Source organism: Diorhabda carinulata, chromosome 6 (genome assembly GCF_026250575.1).
Source record: "Diorhabda carinulata isolate Delta chromosome 6, icDioCari1.1, whole genome shotgun sequence".
In the NCBI taxonomy this organism is placed as follows: Eukaryota; Metazoa; Arthropoda; class Insecta; order Coleoptera; family Chrysomelidae; genus Diorhabda; species Diorhabda carinulata.
The window spans coordinates 29,110,879-29,129,476 of NC_079465.1; the positions used below are offsets into that span (position 1 = coordinate 29,110,879).

At 29.9% G+C, this 18,598-nt stretch overlaps 4 protein-coding genes across 5 annotated transcripts in view; 1 reads left to right on the top strand and 3 right to left on the bottom strand.

The window, feature by feature from the left end:
* LOC130895473 (purine nucleoside phosphorylase-like) overlaps window positions 1–18,598 on the top strand; it is a 320,652-nt gene that overhangs the window by 45,605 nt on the left and 256,449 nt on the right. The gene's annotated exons all lie outside the window — the stretch shown is intronic.
* Window positions 5,215–9,156, bottom strand: LOC130895449 (zinc finger protein 271-like). Its single transcript, XM_057802733.1, has 2 exons — window positions 8,549–9,156; window positions 5,215–7,429 (listed from the first exon to the last, which is right to left on the bottom strand). The coding sequence occupies exons 1-2, from the start codon at window positions 8,808–8,810 to the stop codon at window positions 5,439–5,441; spliced, it is 2,253 nt and encodes a 750-aa protein (XP_057658716.1). The 5' UTR covers window positions 8,811–9,156; the 3' UTR covers window positions 5,215–5,438.
* On the bottom strand, window positions 9,557–14,378 carry LOC130895462 (zinc finger protein OZF-like). The gene is made up of 3 exons (XM_057802756.1): window positions 13,928–14,378; window positions 10,021–12,331; window positions 9,557–9,873 (listed from the first exon to the last, which is right to left on the bottom strand). The coding sequence occupies exons 1-2, from the start codon at window positions 14,223–14,225 to the stop codon at window positions 10,947–10,949; spliced, it is 1,683 nt and encodes a 560-aa protein (XP_057658739.1). The 5' UTR covers window positions 14,226–14,378; the 3' UTR covers window positions 9,557–9,873; window positions 10,021–10,946.
* Window positions 15,368–18,583, bottom strand: LOC130895467 (uncharacterized). 2 transcript variants are annotated; one of them, XM_057802770.1, is made up of 4 exons: window positions 18,493–18,583; window positions 18,145–18,217; window positions 17,968–18,092; window positions 15,368–17,051 (listed from the first exon to the last, which is right to left on the bottom strand). In XM_057802770.1, the coding sequence occupies exon 4, from the start codon at window positions 17,046–17,048 to the stop codon at window positions 15,486–15,488; it is 1,563 nt and encodes a 520-aa protein (XP_057658753.1). In that variant the 5' UTR covers window positions 17,049–17,051; window positions 17,968–18,092; window positions 18,145–18,217; window positions 18,493–18,583; the 3' UTR covers window positions 15,368–15,485. The 2 variants fall into 2 exon arrangements, with proteins under 2 accessions (XP_057658753.1, XP_057658754.1); XM_057802771.1 differs by having other exon boundaries at window positions 18,505–18,579.

Consider the following 18,598-nt stretch of genomic DNA (forward strand, 5'->3'; position numbering starts at 1 on the left):
GTAGCTGGAGCTTTCAGTATATTAGTATTTGGTTGCATAACCAGTATGATAATAATTATTATTGAATTTGCAATATATTATATGAGATCAAAGAGAGATACAGCCCCTCATCCATGATCGTAGATGGCACAATTGTCAATCGAATAAAACAAATATTTTTCATTGATATCAAGGAATCAACACATCATTTTAAACCGAAATCCGTTCCGTCAACTATTCGTTATTCGCTTCTTAGCTATAAACAAAGTGATCTCAAACTTACCTCAATTTTTATTCGATCGTTTTTTGCTTAAGCTGCCACCCAATTTGGAATTAACTGGTCCTGAGTTGTCTGAGAATGTCAAAGCATTGACACTAACCTATTTTTCGAATTACTTGAGAATCGGCTGATTATCTTAAAATCTAATCAGTCAATAATTCATAATTCAAAGCTAGGATGGTTCCTGGCTGGCCCATTGAATACTTAACTCTCATAATCAAGCAAAGCTTTATTTCCTCAAATTTATTACAAGAGTTGGTTAGAAGCTTTTGGTTATTGGACGATGTACAGTTTACAGATTAAATTAAGTTAGGTTTTATTAAAATATTTCGAAAGATTGCTTAAGACGTTGTATGGTTAAACTGCTTTTTAACTAAAATTTTCAGTATTGAGGAGATTTCAACTGGAAAACGTTCAAAAAAGGACCCCGAGCTTCGTTAACAATATTATGTGATATTTAAAGAATGTGAGTTAAATAAAAAGCCGTGAGCGGTAAAGCTCCATCACGAAAGTCGAATTTTTCATTTCCAATTGACAACAAAGAAAAAATTGTCATAATGACAAGAAATTTCGGAAATGGGAAGTAAAAAAAATCACCCTAGCAACGATCATACTCGTATTATTAATTAAATAGGAGGCGGTCCAATTCAACAATTACAACGATCAAAATGATTTCGGGCGTTTTGTGCTAGAAGAACTGAAGAAGAAAACTTTGAACTTGATAAAGACAATTCTTCAACATCACCCCTACTTGCATGCGAAGTTCGAACCCTCTAGTTAAACTTTTTCTGGCCAAAAAATAAGAAAATATAATAAAAATGACCATAAAATGGAGAGGGGTGGAGATGGAAAGTTTCGACCTTAGACAGGAAATCATCTCGCAACTAATTGAACCTACATGTGAAATTTCATTTTTCAGTCGCTTTTCGTTTGACCTGCAGAGGTGAACAAAGGTCAAAAACCACTTTTTTTGCACTGCGACCCCTCGAAATATCCATTTGTTTTCAACCAAACTCTAATAACATCAATTCGCCGCCAAAGAAGGCATGTATGCTAATTTTGAACCAAATCGGACCCATGGCAATTGCTCGAGAGACGAAAATAAGAATTATATATATACTAGCTAAAAAACCCGGCTTCGCCCGGGAGTTGATATGAGATGACGTGGTAGAGTCGAAATAAAAAAATAAACTATGACGTAAAAAGTAAAAAAAAAGTTTATTGAAAACGTTTTCTCATTATTTACAATACTTGTTTATAAACAACATTTTTCATTTTATTGTCCGGAGTATAAATACATAAATTTTTTGGATTTCCTACTCTTGAGCAAGCTACATATAGCTGACCGTGAGAGAAGCAGGATTCTTTGAGGTTAATGCCACAATATTTTAAAGTTTGTCCTTGCGCTTTGTTAATTGTAAAACTAAAGGCTAATTTTATTGGAAACTGCAGTCTTTTAAATTGAAATGGCAATTCCGAAGAGATCAGAGGTATTCTAGGTATAAATACTGTCTGTCCTTTGGTCTTTCCAGAAATAAGTTCAGCTTCAATGATATTATTCGATAGCTGTTTTACGATGATTCTAGTTCCATTACATAATTTTGTAATGGCATTCCTGGTACTTGTAAAGAGTTTAGAAATTCAGTGGGGAAGTTGACACTTTCTTCAATGGATACCATCGTGTCGATCGATTTATATATTTTCTCTTCACCAGGTATTTTCTTTAGAATATTAAAATTGATATCGTCAACAATATTATTTTTAGTGGCCAAAATTGCTCTTTGAAATAACCACTCTGCATTAGTATAGTTCTGAATAATATTTGGATAAATTTTGTCGATTAGTTCGTCTTCAGTAGTGGCTATATTACAGAAATCACTATTAAGTTCAATGAGGCCGGTCGTTTGGTCAGTTTTATTATAGCAACAAATTAAATTTAAGACTTTATTGAAATTGGAATTTTAAATTTCGCGCCACTACTACACATGCTACAATTGCTCGCAACGCTTTTGGAAATGCAACCCAAACAATCGTTGTCCTGCATGAAGTTCAAATATTCGATAACAGATGGCGCCACTATACTTAATTTCCAAGTTGTAGGGTTGGAAAGTTTCTTATATCTTTAGAAACACGCCCTTTAGATTAAAATGGGAACTTTCTAGCTTCTGTAGCGGTAGCGTATGTAGTAAAGGCGCGAAATTTAAAAACCTAAATTTTTAAATATTTTGAGAACTAATTTGGATAACTAAAATTATGTCGCTTTAACTCCAAAATATACGTTAAATAATGACGTATAAATACACAAAATTTAACAACTTTATTATAGTAACAAATGAAATTTAAGATTTTATTGAAATTGGAATTTTAAATTTCGCGCCACTACTACACATGCTACAATGGCTCACAACTATAGAGACTATACACTATGACTATTGGAGTTGTCTTGAACGAAGTTCAAATATTCGATAACAGATGGCGCCACTGGACTTAATTTCCAAGTTGAAGGGTCGGAAAGTCCCTTAAAACATGCCCTTTAGATTAAAACGGGAACTTTCTTGTTCGAGGAGGGATAAAGGGCTATCACACCACATAAGTCCCTTTATCGTGTCGGGACTCCTTTTTAAGTTTTATCGGCACGCACATTTAATCGACTTAGTTTTATTATATATATATATATATAAACTACAGACATTCGAAAAACCATCATAATCGTGTTCAGGAGGTCTCAAAACATGGGAAAAATGATGTGGCCCCCATTTTTCTTCTAGTCATGCCTACCTGTCTTTGAAAAATTCGACTAAAAACCACTAGCAAGACAACTAAAGTTTGAGTAGTCTTCAACGGAAGCAGTCCTACAAGTTCTGGGCTTAGCTTACATAAGTCAAGTGTTAAAAAGTATAATGCATTATGAGCTGAATGCTATCATTTACGGGTTGACTGGCAGTTGATTTCTAGCTACTATGGTTTTGAATATATTTAGCACTAAAATAGAAAATGAAAATCTGAGATTCTCGCAAATTACTAAACATGATTTTTATATGGACAAACAAAAATTTTCAAGCTATTCATTCCAGGTTCAGTCACAAGTGTAGGGCAATATTAATACGGTTAGAATTTTCAAATCAAATTGAAGTTCTCAATTCCTTCAAGATACCTAGATGTATACTGTCTACAACTAGAATTGTCTGGTGCTAACCTCCTTGCACAGTTTATGTTGTCCTAGGAGTCGCACATAACTTATTTGACGGATTCGATCATCGTTCTGGTTCGCTGGGAGGTAAACTGTTTACCTTGAGTCTCTGAAGACGATAACTTGGTTATGGAAGCACGCGTCAGACAGTGTAATTGTGATTGTTGGTGTAAACAGTGGATTCAGTATGAATACCATCAACAGTTCCAGAAATTCAAACTTAACCATTAGGTCCTGATCTGACGCTAACGGTCCCTGTTTAAATACTGAGAAAACCTGTACGTCTGTAAATAAATATTATATTTGCCCAATGTAAATAATGTGTTAAAGATTATTAAACATTTGTTGTCGAATATGCCTTGCTACTGTGTTCTCTGCAAAAAAGAACCAATACCTGGAGATAAAAGTAAGTCGGTATACGTGATTCGAGAAGTAGTTAGCAAAAATGTTGTTTTGATTTATTGCTGACAAATATTTTATGAAGGAACTTACAGTTTTAAGTAAACACAAGCTTTTCGAAAACTTGAATATATTAAATTTTATTGAGTAGCAAAAAATAGCTGATGAACATGACTTACGATTTGAAATATAATATAATCGAATGTATCATACGCAATTAAAAAGATTTTTTTGAAAAACCGGAAGTAATATTAGTAATATTAGGTTTTTTTTGTAGTTGTACTAATTTATTAATAAAGAATTGATAAATAAAGTGTATATACACGTTTACCATATCCATAATCCCGACAATATACGTTCTATTATAATATAAAATCATTTTCGAGGCAATTAAAAGATACAATTAATTGGCTCAACAGGCATGGGGGGTTGAGGCCAGTTTTGGACTTGAGAAAAGACGATTATAATCAGTGTTGCCAGAGCTAGTACAATTGTACAATTTTAGTACATTTTAGTGTATTTTATACGCTAGTACATTTTTCCTTTTTTCTAATACATTTTCCCTGAGTTCGTTTTCTCCCAATTTCTCCAACTGGGAGCACGTACTATACCAGAGGCGGGATTTTTTTTTATTCAGATAGAAATTATTATTATTAATAATAATAAATTAACTTATGTTTATACATCTTTCTATAATTCTATTAAATTTGTTTGAAGTTGGTACAATCTAGTACATTTTCTAGTTCAATTTTTACATTCAGCTTTTAAATTGTGGCAACACTGATTCTAATATGCACAAATACACGTGGTGTTACATTAACAGATTAGTTTTATTTTAACAAAATAAATAATGCATCAAACCAACAGAAGATAATGCAATCAATTTCAATTGAAAAATTAACTGAAACTTATAAAGGTACTGAAAGGTTATAAATTTAGTTTCGAAATTCAAAAATAAGTTCAAACACCCTAACGTAATTTTAATGTTTTTTTTTCATGATAACATAATTGGGCTCAGTTCAAGATTAGTAACAAATAATTCAACAAACACATTTTCGTTCAAGATAATTCCCTTTGCAGCTCAAATGAATTGAAACTGATATCTGGGTGTGTTCCCTTCTTCATAATGTGCTAATTGTATATCAAACACTTCTTGTGATATTCCAACATTAAAAATCACTACTTGCTTAATTTCAGCTAAATCTAAATTAATGTCATTCTCAATATTTGAAGCAACATCATCATTAACAATCAATTTCTCATTATTTATTGTTAAATTATTGATATCTTCCAAAGTGTCATCATTTCAACCATATTATTTTGTTATCACCAAAAAACATTTATTTTCTTATTGAGTATTATTTATTATAGTAATGAAAAATAAATCATTTATTTTGTGATTAAAACAACTATCATATTTTAAATAAAAATTTATTTGTTAATCACAATAAAAAGTTTGTAAAAAACTGGCAAACTGTACAAATGAATTATCAAATATACATTTTATCTCATTTTAATGGCTTTCCTCTTGGGTCACTGGACAGATGTGTAATTAAATAATTTTTCCATGAAAAAAATTGTAAACAAGTTTTAACATTTGAATAGCTTTTCTTTCGTGTGATTTTGTAAATGTATATTCCAATTATGTTTTTGTGAAAAAGTTTTGGAACAAATTTCACATTTGAATGGCTTTTCCCCTGTGTGACAACGCAAATGTCTATTCAAATTATTTTTCTGTGAAAAAGATTTTGAGCAAACTTCACATTTGAATGGCTTTACTCCTTTATGGATACATGAATGTATATTGAGATTATTTTTATCAGAAAAATTTTTTGAGCAAACTTCACAATGGAATGGCTTTTCTTTATGATTTTGTAAATGTATATTCCAATTATGTTTTTGCGAAAAAGTTTTCAAACAAATGTCACATTTGAATGGTTTTACTCCAGAGTGACTACGCAAATGTATATTCAAATTGTTCTTCTGTGAAAAAGTTTTCAAACAAATATCGCATTTAAATGGCTTTACTCCATTATGAATATGTAAATGTTTACTGAGGTTATTTTTATAAGAAAAATTTTTCAAACAAATGTCACATTTGAATGGCTTTTCTTTTGTGTGGCTACGCATATGCAGATTCAATTGATATTTCCGTGAAAAATTTTTTAAACAAATGTTACATTCATATGGTTTTTCTCCTGTATGAGTCTGTAGATGTTCAATTAAGCTTATTTTCCGTACAAAAGATTTCAAGCAAGTGTCACACTTGAATGGCATTTCATTCTTGTGTCTTCGTAAATGTAAATTCAAATTATATTTCCTAGAAAATTTTCCTAAACAAATCTCACATTTAAATGGTTTTTCTCCTGCGTGAACACGTAAATGTTCATTCAAATAATATTTCTTTAAAAAAGTTTTTGAGCAAATGTCACATTTAAATGGTTTTTCTTCTGTATGAGTAAGTAAATGTTCCTTCAAACATTTTTTTTGTGTGAAACTTTTTGTGCAAATGTAACATTTGAATGGTTTTTCACCTGTGTGACTAAGCAAATGTCCATTCAATACATATTCTCGTGAAAATTTTCTTAAACAAATGTTACATTTATATGGTTTTTCTCCTGTGTGGGTACGCATATGAGAAATTAAATTACCTTTCCATGAAAAAGTTGCCAAGCAAGTGTCACACTTAAATGGTTTTTCTCCAGTGTGAATACGTGAGTGTGATTTCAATTGAGATTTCTGTGGGAAATTTTTTAAACAAATATCACATTTGAATGTATTTTCTCTTGTGTGTCTGCGCAAATGAATATTGAATTGATATTTTCTTGAAAAATTTTTAAAACAAACTTTACATTCATATGGCTTTTCTCCTGTATGAATAGGTAAATGTTCCATCAAATGACTTTTCCTTGTATAAGATTTTGAACAAACGTCACATTTGAATGGCTTAACTCCAGAGTGACTAAGCAAATGTCTTTTTAATAGAAAATTATGTGAAAAAGTTTTTAAGCAAATGTCACATTTATATGGCTTTTCTCCTGTGTGGATACACACATGGTTAATTAAATTAGTTTTCCATGGAAATAATTCCAAGCAACTGTGACACTTCAATATTTTTTCTCCCATATGAATAATTGAGTGTGAGTCCAATTGAGTTTTCTGTGGGAATGTCTTTAAACAAAGATTACATTTGAATGGCTTTTCTTTTGTGTGAGCAAGCAAAAAATCCTTTGAATCACTTTTCTCCAATTTCTTTCTAACTTCATCCAAATTCAACTCGAAATTATCAGTGAAACTGGTATCTTTCTCCTTTTTCATATCATGTTCAACTATTTCTAATTCATTTTTAACATCTTCATCAAAAGTTCTCGCAATGGCAAAGTTAGTTTCTTGTATTCTTCTGTAACATAGATTTTTCTGGTGCAACCTCCTTTTAGATTGTACTTTCTTTCTATTCATACAATGATTTGTGTAAAAATGGTGAATGAATTCTCTTAATTTTGTATATAAATTACCACAGAATCTACAGATGATCATCCCAGCAATAATATCTAGATTCAGATGTTTATATTTTTGTAGTCCTGCAACAAAAAATATAGCTGGGTGATTGAGATTTCTAATGAGGCGCAAGAGCGTGCTGTGATTTATAATTTTGGAGACAAGACATCTTTACATATTACATATTTATTTTGTTTATACACTGTCACTTCATTTTGCTGCCTACAATAAAATTGTTATTTCCAAATGATAACTGGAAGTAAGATACAGCAAAATAACAATATATGTATGATTTGACACAGATAACAACAGATTCATAAAGAGATTCAATAGAGAATCTTAAATTAATCAAGAAATGTACAACTACATCTCCCTAAATCATGTGAATACAAGTAGTTATAATCAATAATCCTGCCATGTGGGGAGATACTAAGAAAAAAGCAAGAAGTCTGAGGATATATATAGATAAAAAGGATCAAACAATGACATGGGATAGTATAAACACATTAGAAATCACATGGTACAAACAGAGAACAATATCCTTGTATGACCATCGACTTCGTATTATTATTATTGAGTATCTACTTTCCTGAAAAAAAAGTTTTAAGCACACCACAGTATTATAAAAAAAATCGTCGAGACTTTTTCATAGGTCTTCAATCTCGATTATCACATTACTTTGATCTGTCTATATTTATTTCATCATTACCATAGAAGATTCAATTTATCTCCTGAATCCTGTTTCAGTTTAGCTGACCTTCTGACCATTTTATACTACATTCAAGACTGTTGTACTAATTTGTTATTTTCTGTGTCAGTCATATAATCTTAACTACCCATTGTGCTTTAATATTCCTATAAGAAAAGCCCCCACCCAAATAAAATTCTCAGAGGCAAAGCTCTTGCAATGCTGTTTATCATATAGCAAATGTTTTTTTATTTTAATGTTATAACTGTTTTTATATTTAAAATATTCATTTTCATTTGATACCTTTTATTGTACCATTATAATATTCACAATTTGGCTCTGCCAATTACAAATAAATTTTTTATATAAGCTGAAATCACAAAATAGCTAAAAATTCAATTGAATAAAACCTGTATTTAAAAAGCCAATGTATTCAAACCATTTTCAATGAAACTCAAAAAACCGAAGATACTTGGCATATGAAACTACTGGAATAAAACTAAGAATAACTCACCTTTTGCTTTATGTCGTCTACCAGAATATTTGAATTTGTTTTGTATATTAGTTATATTAACCTTATGAGTGCTAATGTTCTTTGTTGTGGGCACAATTGCAACTATAGATTCTTCATGTATTTCAGCTTTATTTAGTTCGTCAAGTAATTCTTCTTTAATTATATCAATATCATTCACATTTTTAAAAGCAATTTCAGCGGCATCATCACTTAATTCTTGTTTAATATTCATACTCCAACAAACATCATTTTGAATATCCATATCTTATTTGACAACTTGTTGCCACACACTCATTCTATCTGGATTATATCATATTAATAATTAAAAAAATGTTATTTGAACATACTAACTAAATACAAAGCTTAAAATCTAGTGAAATGAAAGTATGGTTAATTGCTTCTTCCTTTTCGATACCATCATAGGTTTGTTATTGGTAGCTGCACTGAAGCTATACTGAACTGGACCAGTGCAGGCCAGTTCATGAGTGTATAGAATTAATTCGATCGGATGCAAAAAACGATATAGTGCAGAGAGCAATGGAACATTTATTGATTGTTGTATTTGAGGTTATTTGATGTGATTCGAATTAGTTGAGTGTAAAAGTGTCGTGACATCAAAAGCCACGTCTTTGATTTATCGAGGTCCGGAGCGTTGACTTTGTTTGGAACGAAAATATATTCTATCCTTTATCTATGAATATATTATTAATAACCATCTATGACGATGAAGTGGTCTTATGATAGCACAATCATACAATTTACCAAAAGTAAATGCATTAATGAGGACTGCAAATTTTGCATGTAATCAAGATTTTACATTGGCTGAGGTTAAAGGATTAAAATATTCAAGATAACAAGTGTTTAATGTTATTAGAAAAAATCCAAGTTATCATCGATTGGTACTAGCATGAAATTAAAATAAAAGCGGAGGATACTTGAATTGTACCTAAGTGTAATTAAGTAAACAATAAATTATATTTTACTCCAATAAAACAAACATAAAATTCATTTATTTTATAAACATATTTTAATTAATTGGACGTGATTTATATATATAACAAAATAATACAGTTATGAAACCAACCAAGAAACCAATATCAGTGTCTTCAGAGATGCTTGAGTAGCATTAGAATCATAGGTCGCCTACTATTAAGCAATCAGAAGTGGACTGCATTTGAATAAACTACTAGGGCGAATAACTAAGTAGCGACACCACTTGCACAGCTTTGTCAAAGTTTATTCTATCTGCATTAACACATGTATCAATTTATGAAGAAATGTTTCATAATCTCATATTGTACATAATTTTCTGTTTATTCCTCGACCTAAAATAAATTTACAAGTTAGTATTATCCAGATAGAAAAATAAAAGGTGTACCTTAAGAAATCTACCTATGTATGGTTCTTTAAATGAAAATTTTATTACTTTTGTTAATCAGTTTAGGTTGTCATTGAGAAATAGCAATACTTACATTAAAATGATCTTCACAACAATGCAAACATGATTTTGAAGATGCTTTATCTACTCTCATAACCTTACACCATTGCATTCTTATTTTCGCATGTCTTGGAACTTGAAAAAACACTTAATCGGGTGTCCTTCTAATAGAGTTTTTATATTCTGGTACAATACAATACACTTAAAACAGTATTTTAATTTTTTTCGTGGTTTTTATCGATATTATAACCTAAAATGTGTATAAAGTAATTGTCACACTTGAAGTTAACAAATACTGGACGTGGCAATTGACGTCTTCCAAAGCCTGCGGAAAATTGCGGCGTTGATAACAAACAAAATTTATCCGATTCTCTAAAAATTATTTTGACTTTTTTTGACAGAATATATTTACTTTACAGCTATGTAAAAAAATACATGTATATATACAGAAGATTAAGAAGAAGCATTTGCTCTTCATTAAGATCCATTTTCACTTAGTCTTATAATAAATAAAAAAAATAAACCATTATACTTATACTTTCACTGCTACGAGAGGTAGACTTAATTTATTGCAATACAGCAACCAATTGCTTCACTTCTAAGCTGAGAATTTTTTTCTAACAAATGTTACCTTTATATGGCTTTTCTCCTGTGTGGATAAGTACATGGTTAATTTATTTTGCCATGGAAAAGAGTGTCACACTTGAACTGTTTTCTCCCGTGTAAATATGTGAGTGTGAATTCAATTGAGACTTCTGTGTGAAACTTTTCAAACAAATGTCACATTTGAATGTATTTTCATTTGTGTAACTACGCAAATGAATATTCAATTGATTTTTTCTTGTGAAATTCTTTAAACAAATATTAAATTCATATGGTTTTCCTCCTATGTGTATGCACAGATGTGTAATTAAACTAACTTTCCATGCAAGTATTCAAACAAATGTCGCATTTGAATGGTTATTCTCCAGTGTGGCAACGTAAATGTACATTTAATAAATTTTTCCTTGAATATTTTTTAAAACAAATGTCACATTTATATGGTTTTTCTCCTGTGTGGATACGCATATGGTTATTTAAATTAGATTTCCATGAAAAAGATTCCAAGCAAGTGTCGCATTTGAATGGCTTTTCTCCGGTGTGACAACGTAAATGTTCCTTCAAATTACTTTTCTGTGTAAAACTTTTTGAGCAAACATCACATTTAAATGGCTTTAGTCCTGTGTGACTAAGCAAATGCACATTTAATAAATTTTTCCGTGAATACTTTTTTAAGCAAATGTCACATTCATATGGTTTTTCTCCTGTGTGGATACGCATGTGGTTATTTAAATTAGATTTCCATGAAAAAGATTCCAAGCAAATATCGCATTTGAATGGTTTTTCTCCGGTGTGACAACGTAAATGTTCCTTCAAATTACTTTTCTGTGTAAAACTTTTTGAGCAAACGTCACATTTGAAAGGCTTTAGTCCTGTGTGACTAAGCAAGTGCACATTTAATAAATGTTTCCATGAAAATTTTTTTAAACAAATGTCACATTTGAATGGCTTTTCTCCTGTGTGGATACGCATATGGTTATTTAAATTAGATTTCCATGAAAAAGATTCCAAGCAGGTGTCGCATTTGAATGGTTTTTCTCCAGTGTGGCAACGCAAATGTTCATTCAAATTACTTTTATGTGTAAAACTTTTTGTGCAAATGTCACATTTGAATGGCTTCAGTACTTTGTGAGTAAGCAAATGCACATTTAATAAATGTTTCCCTGAATATTTTTTTAAACAAATGTTACATTTATATGTTTTTTCTCTTGGGTGGATACACACATGATTAATTAAATTAGTTTTCCATGGAAAAGATTCCAAGCAACTGTGACACTTCAATGTTTTTTCACCTATGTGACTACGTGAGTGTGAATTCAATTGAGTTTTTTTTTGGAAAGTCTTGAAACAAATATTACATTTAAATAGCTTTTCTTTTGTATAAGCAAGCAAACGTCCTTCGCTTTTCTCCAATTTCTCACTATCATCTAAACTCAACTTGAAATTATCAGTGAAACTGGTATCTTTCTCCTCTTTCAAATCATGTTCAACTACTTCAATTTCATTTTTAACATCTTCATCAAGAGTTCTTGCAATGGCAGAGTTAGTTACTTGCATTCTTCTATAACATAGATTTTTCTGGTGCAACTCCATTTTATAGTGTGATTTTTTCTTATTTACATAATGATTTGTATAGAAATGACAAACAAATTCTCTCAATTCTTTGAATAAATTTCCGCATAATTTACAAATTATAATCCCAGCAATAGAATCTGAATTTAGGTGTTGGCCATTTTTAATTAGTCCTGCAACATAAAATATAACTGGGTTATTGAAATTTCCATAATTTGTCTACAGAATAAAAAATCTTAGATATGAACATTTTAAATGGGTTATTACCATCTATTATGAGAATACACTTCTGACTTTTAATTCGAAACAATATAAATCAAAATATCAGTTACATTAGTTTACGAACATACTATGTAATCATAGAGTAGTGCAAATGGACCTTTATCATTTTTTACTACTATTATATTTATTATTATCTTTATATATTTCATTTCATTAATATAATTATTAATCTAGTTATTAAATTTTACATATTTATCATTCGGTCCCTTAATTATTACATATTATTTTGTTTATACAAAAGTATTGAGTCAATTTATTTTTGTTTAAGTATTGATTTGTCTGTTATTTTCTCTAGAAAAGTCGTTTGTTGTAAATAAAGTATTTTTTAAAAAAGTTAAAAGTGTCTCAAAGAACATTTCTATGTGTTCAGTTTGACACAGACTAAAATGAATTCATACAGAGATTCAATATAGAGACTTAAATTTATAGAGACATGTTTGATTAACTTTTCCTGAATCATATGAACACAAGTTAATATAATGAATAATCCTGCAATGTGAAGGGATACTAAGAAAATTGGAAGAAGACATCACACTGATGATACAGAGTGGAAGGCACTTTCCAGTAAATCATCACTTTATTTTGATTTGTCTTCATTTCATTGTTACCAAAATAAGATACAATTTAGCTCCTGATTCCTGTTCCAGTTTGGCCGGCCTTCTGAAAATTTTTTACTACATTCAAAATTGCTGTACTTATTTCTTTTTTTTCTTCTCTATCATTCATATAATCTTGACTATACATTGTGATTAAATGTACTGATAAGAAAAGCTCTAACGCAATTCAAATTCCCAGGGGCAAGGTATAATTCTAATCCTTCCATAAATGTGTACTAAACAATTTTGTTGAAATGAAACTTAATCATACAGCAATTTTTTCTTATTTTAATGTAATAACAACTAACTGTTTTTATGTTTAAGTTATTCATTTTTAATTGATACCTTCCATTATACCACTAAAATATTTACAATTTTGCTATAAACCATTGCAAATCAATTTTAATTAGATATGCTGAAATCACAAGTAGATAGCTGGAACTTCAATTGGATTAAACCGGAATATAAACAGCCTGATATTCAAAATGAATATGAAATATCTTTTCTAAGATCCCAGAGAAATACTCATCTTATGTTAGCAAAAACAAATGTATATATTTACTTTCCAATTAATGTGTATTTGAACCAAAATTAATTTTGAAATGTATTATGAATACCAACTAAATACTTGATAGAATTCTTGTAACCTTGGTAGGTCAGTTAGAAAATTTATAAAGTTGCTGAAAATATTAGTAAGAAATTACTTTTGGTTCTAATAATATAGATCATTTTTAGTACTGTCTTCTAATTATTCCAAAATAATAAGTTCCTAATACAAGTACACGTATCAAGACAAAAATAAGATGCTATTTGTATAAAATATCAATTACTTGCAATTTTTTATGACACTCAAAAGGCTGAAATTACTTGGCATATAAAAATACTGCTCACCTTTTGCTTTATTTCGTATTCCAGAGTATTTAAATTGGTTTCGAATGTTGGGTATATTAACCTTAAGAGAGCTAACTCTCTTTGTTTTGGGTACAAATGAAACCATAGATTCTCTACATATTTCAGCTTCGTTTAATTCGTCATGTAATTCTTGTTTAATTATATCAATATTAGTCTTCATATTTTGAAAAGCGGCTTCATCAAGATCGTCACTAAATTCTTGTTTAATATCCATATTACAAAAAACATCATTTTGAATGTCTATTTCGTCTTTGATAACTTGTTGCTCCAAATCCATTGTGTTTGGATTATATGAAACTAATAATAGATTATTGTTATTTGAACGAATAATCGATGTTAATTAAAATCTGGTGAAATAAACGCTAAGATTATGGATTATATACTCGAATAAACGTAGGGATAAATTCTTCTTCTTTTTAGAAATCATAACAGGTCTGTTCAAATAACTGTCACTTGAAAACGAATATGGCTGATGGAGGACACACATATCTAATTATTGTTTCATCTCATCATCTCATTTGAACAAATAGTTTTTGACTATGCCTTCATTTGGTACGGTGATAAGTGTGAAAGTAGATCTGATACTGTCAGTTTTTTTTTCTATTATTATTTCTATTCAGATGAAACTGGATATTTTTTAGTAAATCTTCAAGTAAGCTTTTAAGCAGTATACAAAATTTTGAACACTTGTGTCTGTTTTATGCTTAAATTACGGTAGTTTTAACTGTTTTTTTTGCAAAGTGATAACTCAGCTAACTCCAACTAAAATATATGAAAGAAAACTTATGGTATAGGTGGAGTTGATCTACTACTGTGAGAAAATAGTATATAGTGCTATATTTGATTTCCATTTTATTAACCGTTAAGATGGTTTTTTAGCAAGTATAAATGTATGTGAGAGACAATTAAAACTCCCATGTGTGTATATGTTATTTTATTAAATGTGTTTTTTAATAATAATAGTTTTTAAATAAACTAAAATCAATTTTTTCTAAAAATATTGGGACAGGTGTGACACAAATATACATGTGGATCTTTATTTTATTTATTTACTCTCTCATCAATGTAGTCCATTGAAATGTTACAATGTACAAAGACCGAATAGTGGATTTTTTAGAGAACACAATTTTATTTTTGGGACATGTGTGGGAGATCAATAGATCAAGTTTGTGAGATTGCCACTCTTGTCCCCCTTCCGCATATCATTTACCTCAAGATAACTGTTCTTTCGATACGTTAAAAAGGTATTTCACTACCTAAGCATACAAATAACTATTTCTGGTGTTAAAAAAATAAACTTAACGGTAGATTTGACAAAAAAATAAACATCAACCATCAACAGCCAAAAAGTAAAATTTTGTAAACTAGCTTAATTTTTGGGAAAAGGAGAAGAATAATGATAATAAAACAATTCAACAATTTTTTTTGCACAAATATATTTGCACAAATACTGGATAAAAACAATGAATGTCATATCTTCGAATACAAATCTGTCGAAAAATCCCTCACTTAATTCAAAAATTTTTCAAGAAATAAATCAAATAGTAAAAGATAACGTTGGTCTTATATCTAAATCGAAATTATTCGTTATTATGTATTTTTTAAACGTTTCCAGTTCATCGATAGTTATACCCTGCCAACTTTCTAATTCAGATAAAACTTTCAAATTGGTACAACTGGCTAACAATAATTCAACAGTCCTCATATTCATATCGCTGCTGTATAAAACTCGCAGTTCTTCAAGTTTTTTCATTGAATTCACAGTCAGTATATTTACAATAGAAGAATGTGTAATTCCATTCGAAGAACCCAGATGGATATACTTTATGTGATAAGCATGATTAAGTATGAATTCCAAATGACTGACAGCACTGTCGACTACCCAAAATATCCTTTCCAAATTTAAGAATGGATGTACTTTAAACTTCTGGTTTGGTATGGGACTATTTCGGAAATCGCAATTATAACATACCAAGTTTTTCAATTTTGGACAATATTGACTAATATCAACTAAAACTTTGAAGTCCAATTCTTCTACGTGTTCTAAATGAAGACTAGTTATATTTGTACCTCTGATTTCCAATAATTGTTGTAAATAATCACTATAAAAAGCACACGACAATAATTTCAAATCTTTAAGGTGGTCTAATGAAATTAAAACAGTCAAATCTGATATCTGTACATCATGAAATAAACTAACATATTCAATTTTCGGAAACATCCACACTAATAATCTCAAATTTTCAGTGGTGATGTCTCTAGTTTGGATTTTTTTGAGTGCAAAAGGTCCTTCGTTCGGATATTTATGGTGTAAATGTTTGATAACATTCCCAAAATCATCGCAACGTCCCAAATCTTGCAATTTCGGAAGCCCAACGATAAGCTGGGCTAATCCTTCCGTGGTTACAGAAGTTCGATGTAATTGCAATTCTTTCAAGTTAACACATTTCAGTAAAAACGGTATACATCTATCAGTTACTGCGATAGAAGAAGTTAGATCTAAACATTGAATCTGGAGACAATTTTCACCTACAGTTTGGACAGTAAAGTCTGTACCATCGAAGCACAAACAAAGGGATTTTAAATGTTTCATTTGTGATATACTATCCAGTAAACACCTATCGAATTCTGATGTTCTCCAACCACCTAAGCAAGATCCTATATACAGATTTTCTAATCCCGTTAATTTATGTAATTTTTTATATAACATATATCTCATTATTTTAGGCCACCGAGACAAATCAACACTTTTCAAATAATGATTCACAACAACTTCAGTTAGACTCACAGCTACATTCATTTCAGTTAAAAATCTCGCCATTGAAGTACGAGGATAATAAGATTTCTTTGTTTCTTCTACCAGCGCTTCCACAGCTTTCAAAACTTCCATAGCCATTTGATCGTAGAGATAAAAAGGAATATGCGAAGACAGATGATTATTCAACCATGATAGATTCTTTTGAAGAATAGATACCACCTTCTGAGGTTCCTTGTATATAGATATTTTAGATAGAATTGAAGGCGCCATTTGCACGACAAGGCAACCTATACTCTTCAGGCTCAGTAGCTCTAGAGACGGGACATCTCTATGTCTTGGCATTATCTGTAAATTAAATACAAAAAATATTAAAATGAATTAGTTTTTCTAATAAAATCTTAACACGTAATTATCCACAAGTGCGTCACGGAGTCAATCGTAAAGTGACCATAATTTTGAATCACGAAATTGGAACACCAAACCTCTCACAGGCTCAGCACTAGTGCAAAGATAGACACGGAGTCAATAGACCCCACACCGCATTTTATGTGTTAATGGTATTGCTTCAATATGGTAAAATAATATATAAATCAATTTACCACTTTAACAAGTTCAATTATATAATCCATAGTTGTTCATGAATTCAATTGCATTTCCATATAAAAAGAATTGTCTGTTTTAATAGTTTTGGTGCATCTACTATTATTATTTTTTCATCAAAAAGTATCCACTTCAACATAGTAATAAAACTAGTTCAATTCAGTTCTAAAGTTAGCCTAAGAAAGGTGGTAAAAAAAATAAATTTGCAGAATTATCACCAAATACCAAAACTACATTACAAAAAATGTTGTCATGTCATTTCAAAAAAAGGAGACAGTATGCCTGATTACATGATAATAGTTATCAAATACAGGGAACAAGGAAAATAATAATGAGAAGACCAATACTGATTCAACTTCAAGAATTCTCAAATTTGCAATAAAACATTGTTTAATTTAAACTTTACGTATACATTCAGAAGTACCTTTATTTTCTGACACACTATAAGCTCTATAAATTATTGGTAAAGTGATAATAGCAGTGAAAAGGTTAATGTAGTGATGAATATGTTATTAATATATATAGGTAAATGTGAATAATATATTGTCATTTTTTATATACAAATAATAGGATCAGATGAAGTGAATTAGAAGGCAAACCATTTCTCTGAAAATTTGTTTTTTAGGTATAAGAAGATACTTAAAAACTTTAAAGTACTCACTGTAGCTATTTTTTAATTTCGTGATAAGAAATAGATCTTGAAATTGGTATCTCTATCCAAATCCCATTTACTGTAGTTTCAATACAGTTATCACAGATTTTGTTTCTTGTTTACTTTCGGTTTTCCTGAAACATTTTTGATACTAGACAATGTATTTAAAGAAATATTTCAACTTACCATTTCTTAAATAACAATAGTTGACGCTATGTCCATGCTTGAAGGATTAAATTATATATCTTGTAGAATATATCTGAGAAATAAATTTAATGAGATGTGTGTTTAGAGTTACTTTAAAAGATTATTTAATATTCTGAGCCTGTAGAATTTTATTCTATTTGAACAATTTTTACTAAATGATTGTAATGAAAGTTGTTAATGTTATTCAAAGGCAAATGGCGTTCTATTTTTTTTAGATTAAACAAAGAATTGTGTGATGTAAAATTATATACATCTCTATTTCGCATACTATATAGATCATTAACTCAAAATACTATTCTGATACAATAATTACTTAAAAATATTTACATTTTAACTTACAGTATATTTATAATGCTATTATTATTATTTACAGCAAATCTTTTGACAGTTTTGTAATAAAAATTAACATATGTCATCTGTCCACCAAAGCGCG

Excerpts from the sequence above, each read along its gene's own strand:
- LOC130895449 (XM_057802733.1), bottom strand. The coding sequence starts at position 8,810 with ATGGATATTCAAAATGATGTTTGTTGGAGTATGAATATTAAACAAGAA. Across the intron at positions 7,430-8,548 it reads TAGACGACATAAAGCAAAAG|GACTACAAAAATATAAACAT; the intron begins GTGAGTTATTCT and ends TTTTTGTTGCAG.
- LOC130895462 (XM_057802756.1), bottom strand. The coding sequence starts at position 14,225 with ATGGATTTGGAGCAACAAGTTATCAAAGACGAAATAGACATTCAAAAT. Across the intron at positions 12,332-13,927 it reads AATACGAAATAAAGCAAAAG|GACTAATTAAAAATGGCCAA; the intron begins GTGAGCAGTATT and ends TTTATGTTGCAG.
- LOC130895467 (XM_057802770.1), bottom strand. The coding sequence starts at position 17,048 with ATGCCAAGACATAGAGATGTCCCGTCTCTAGAGCTACTGAGCCTGAAG.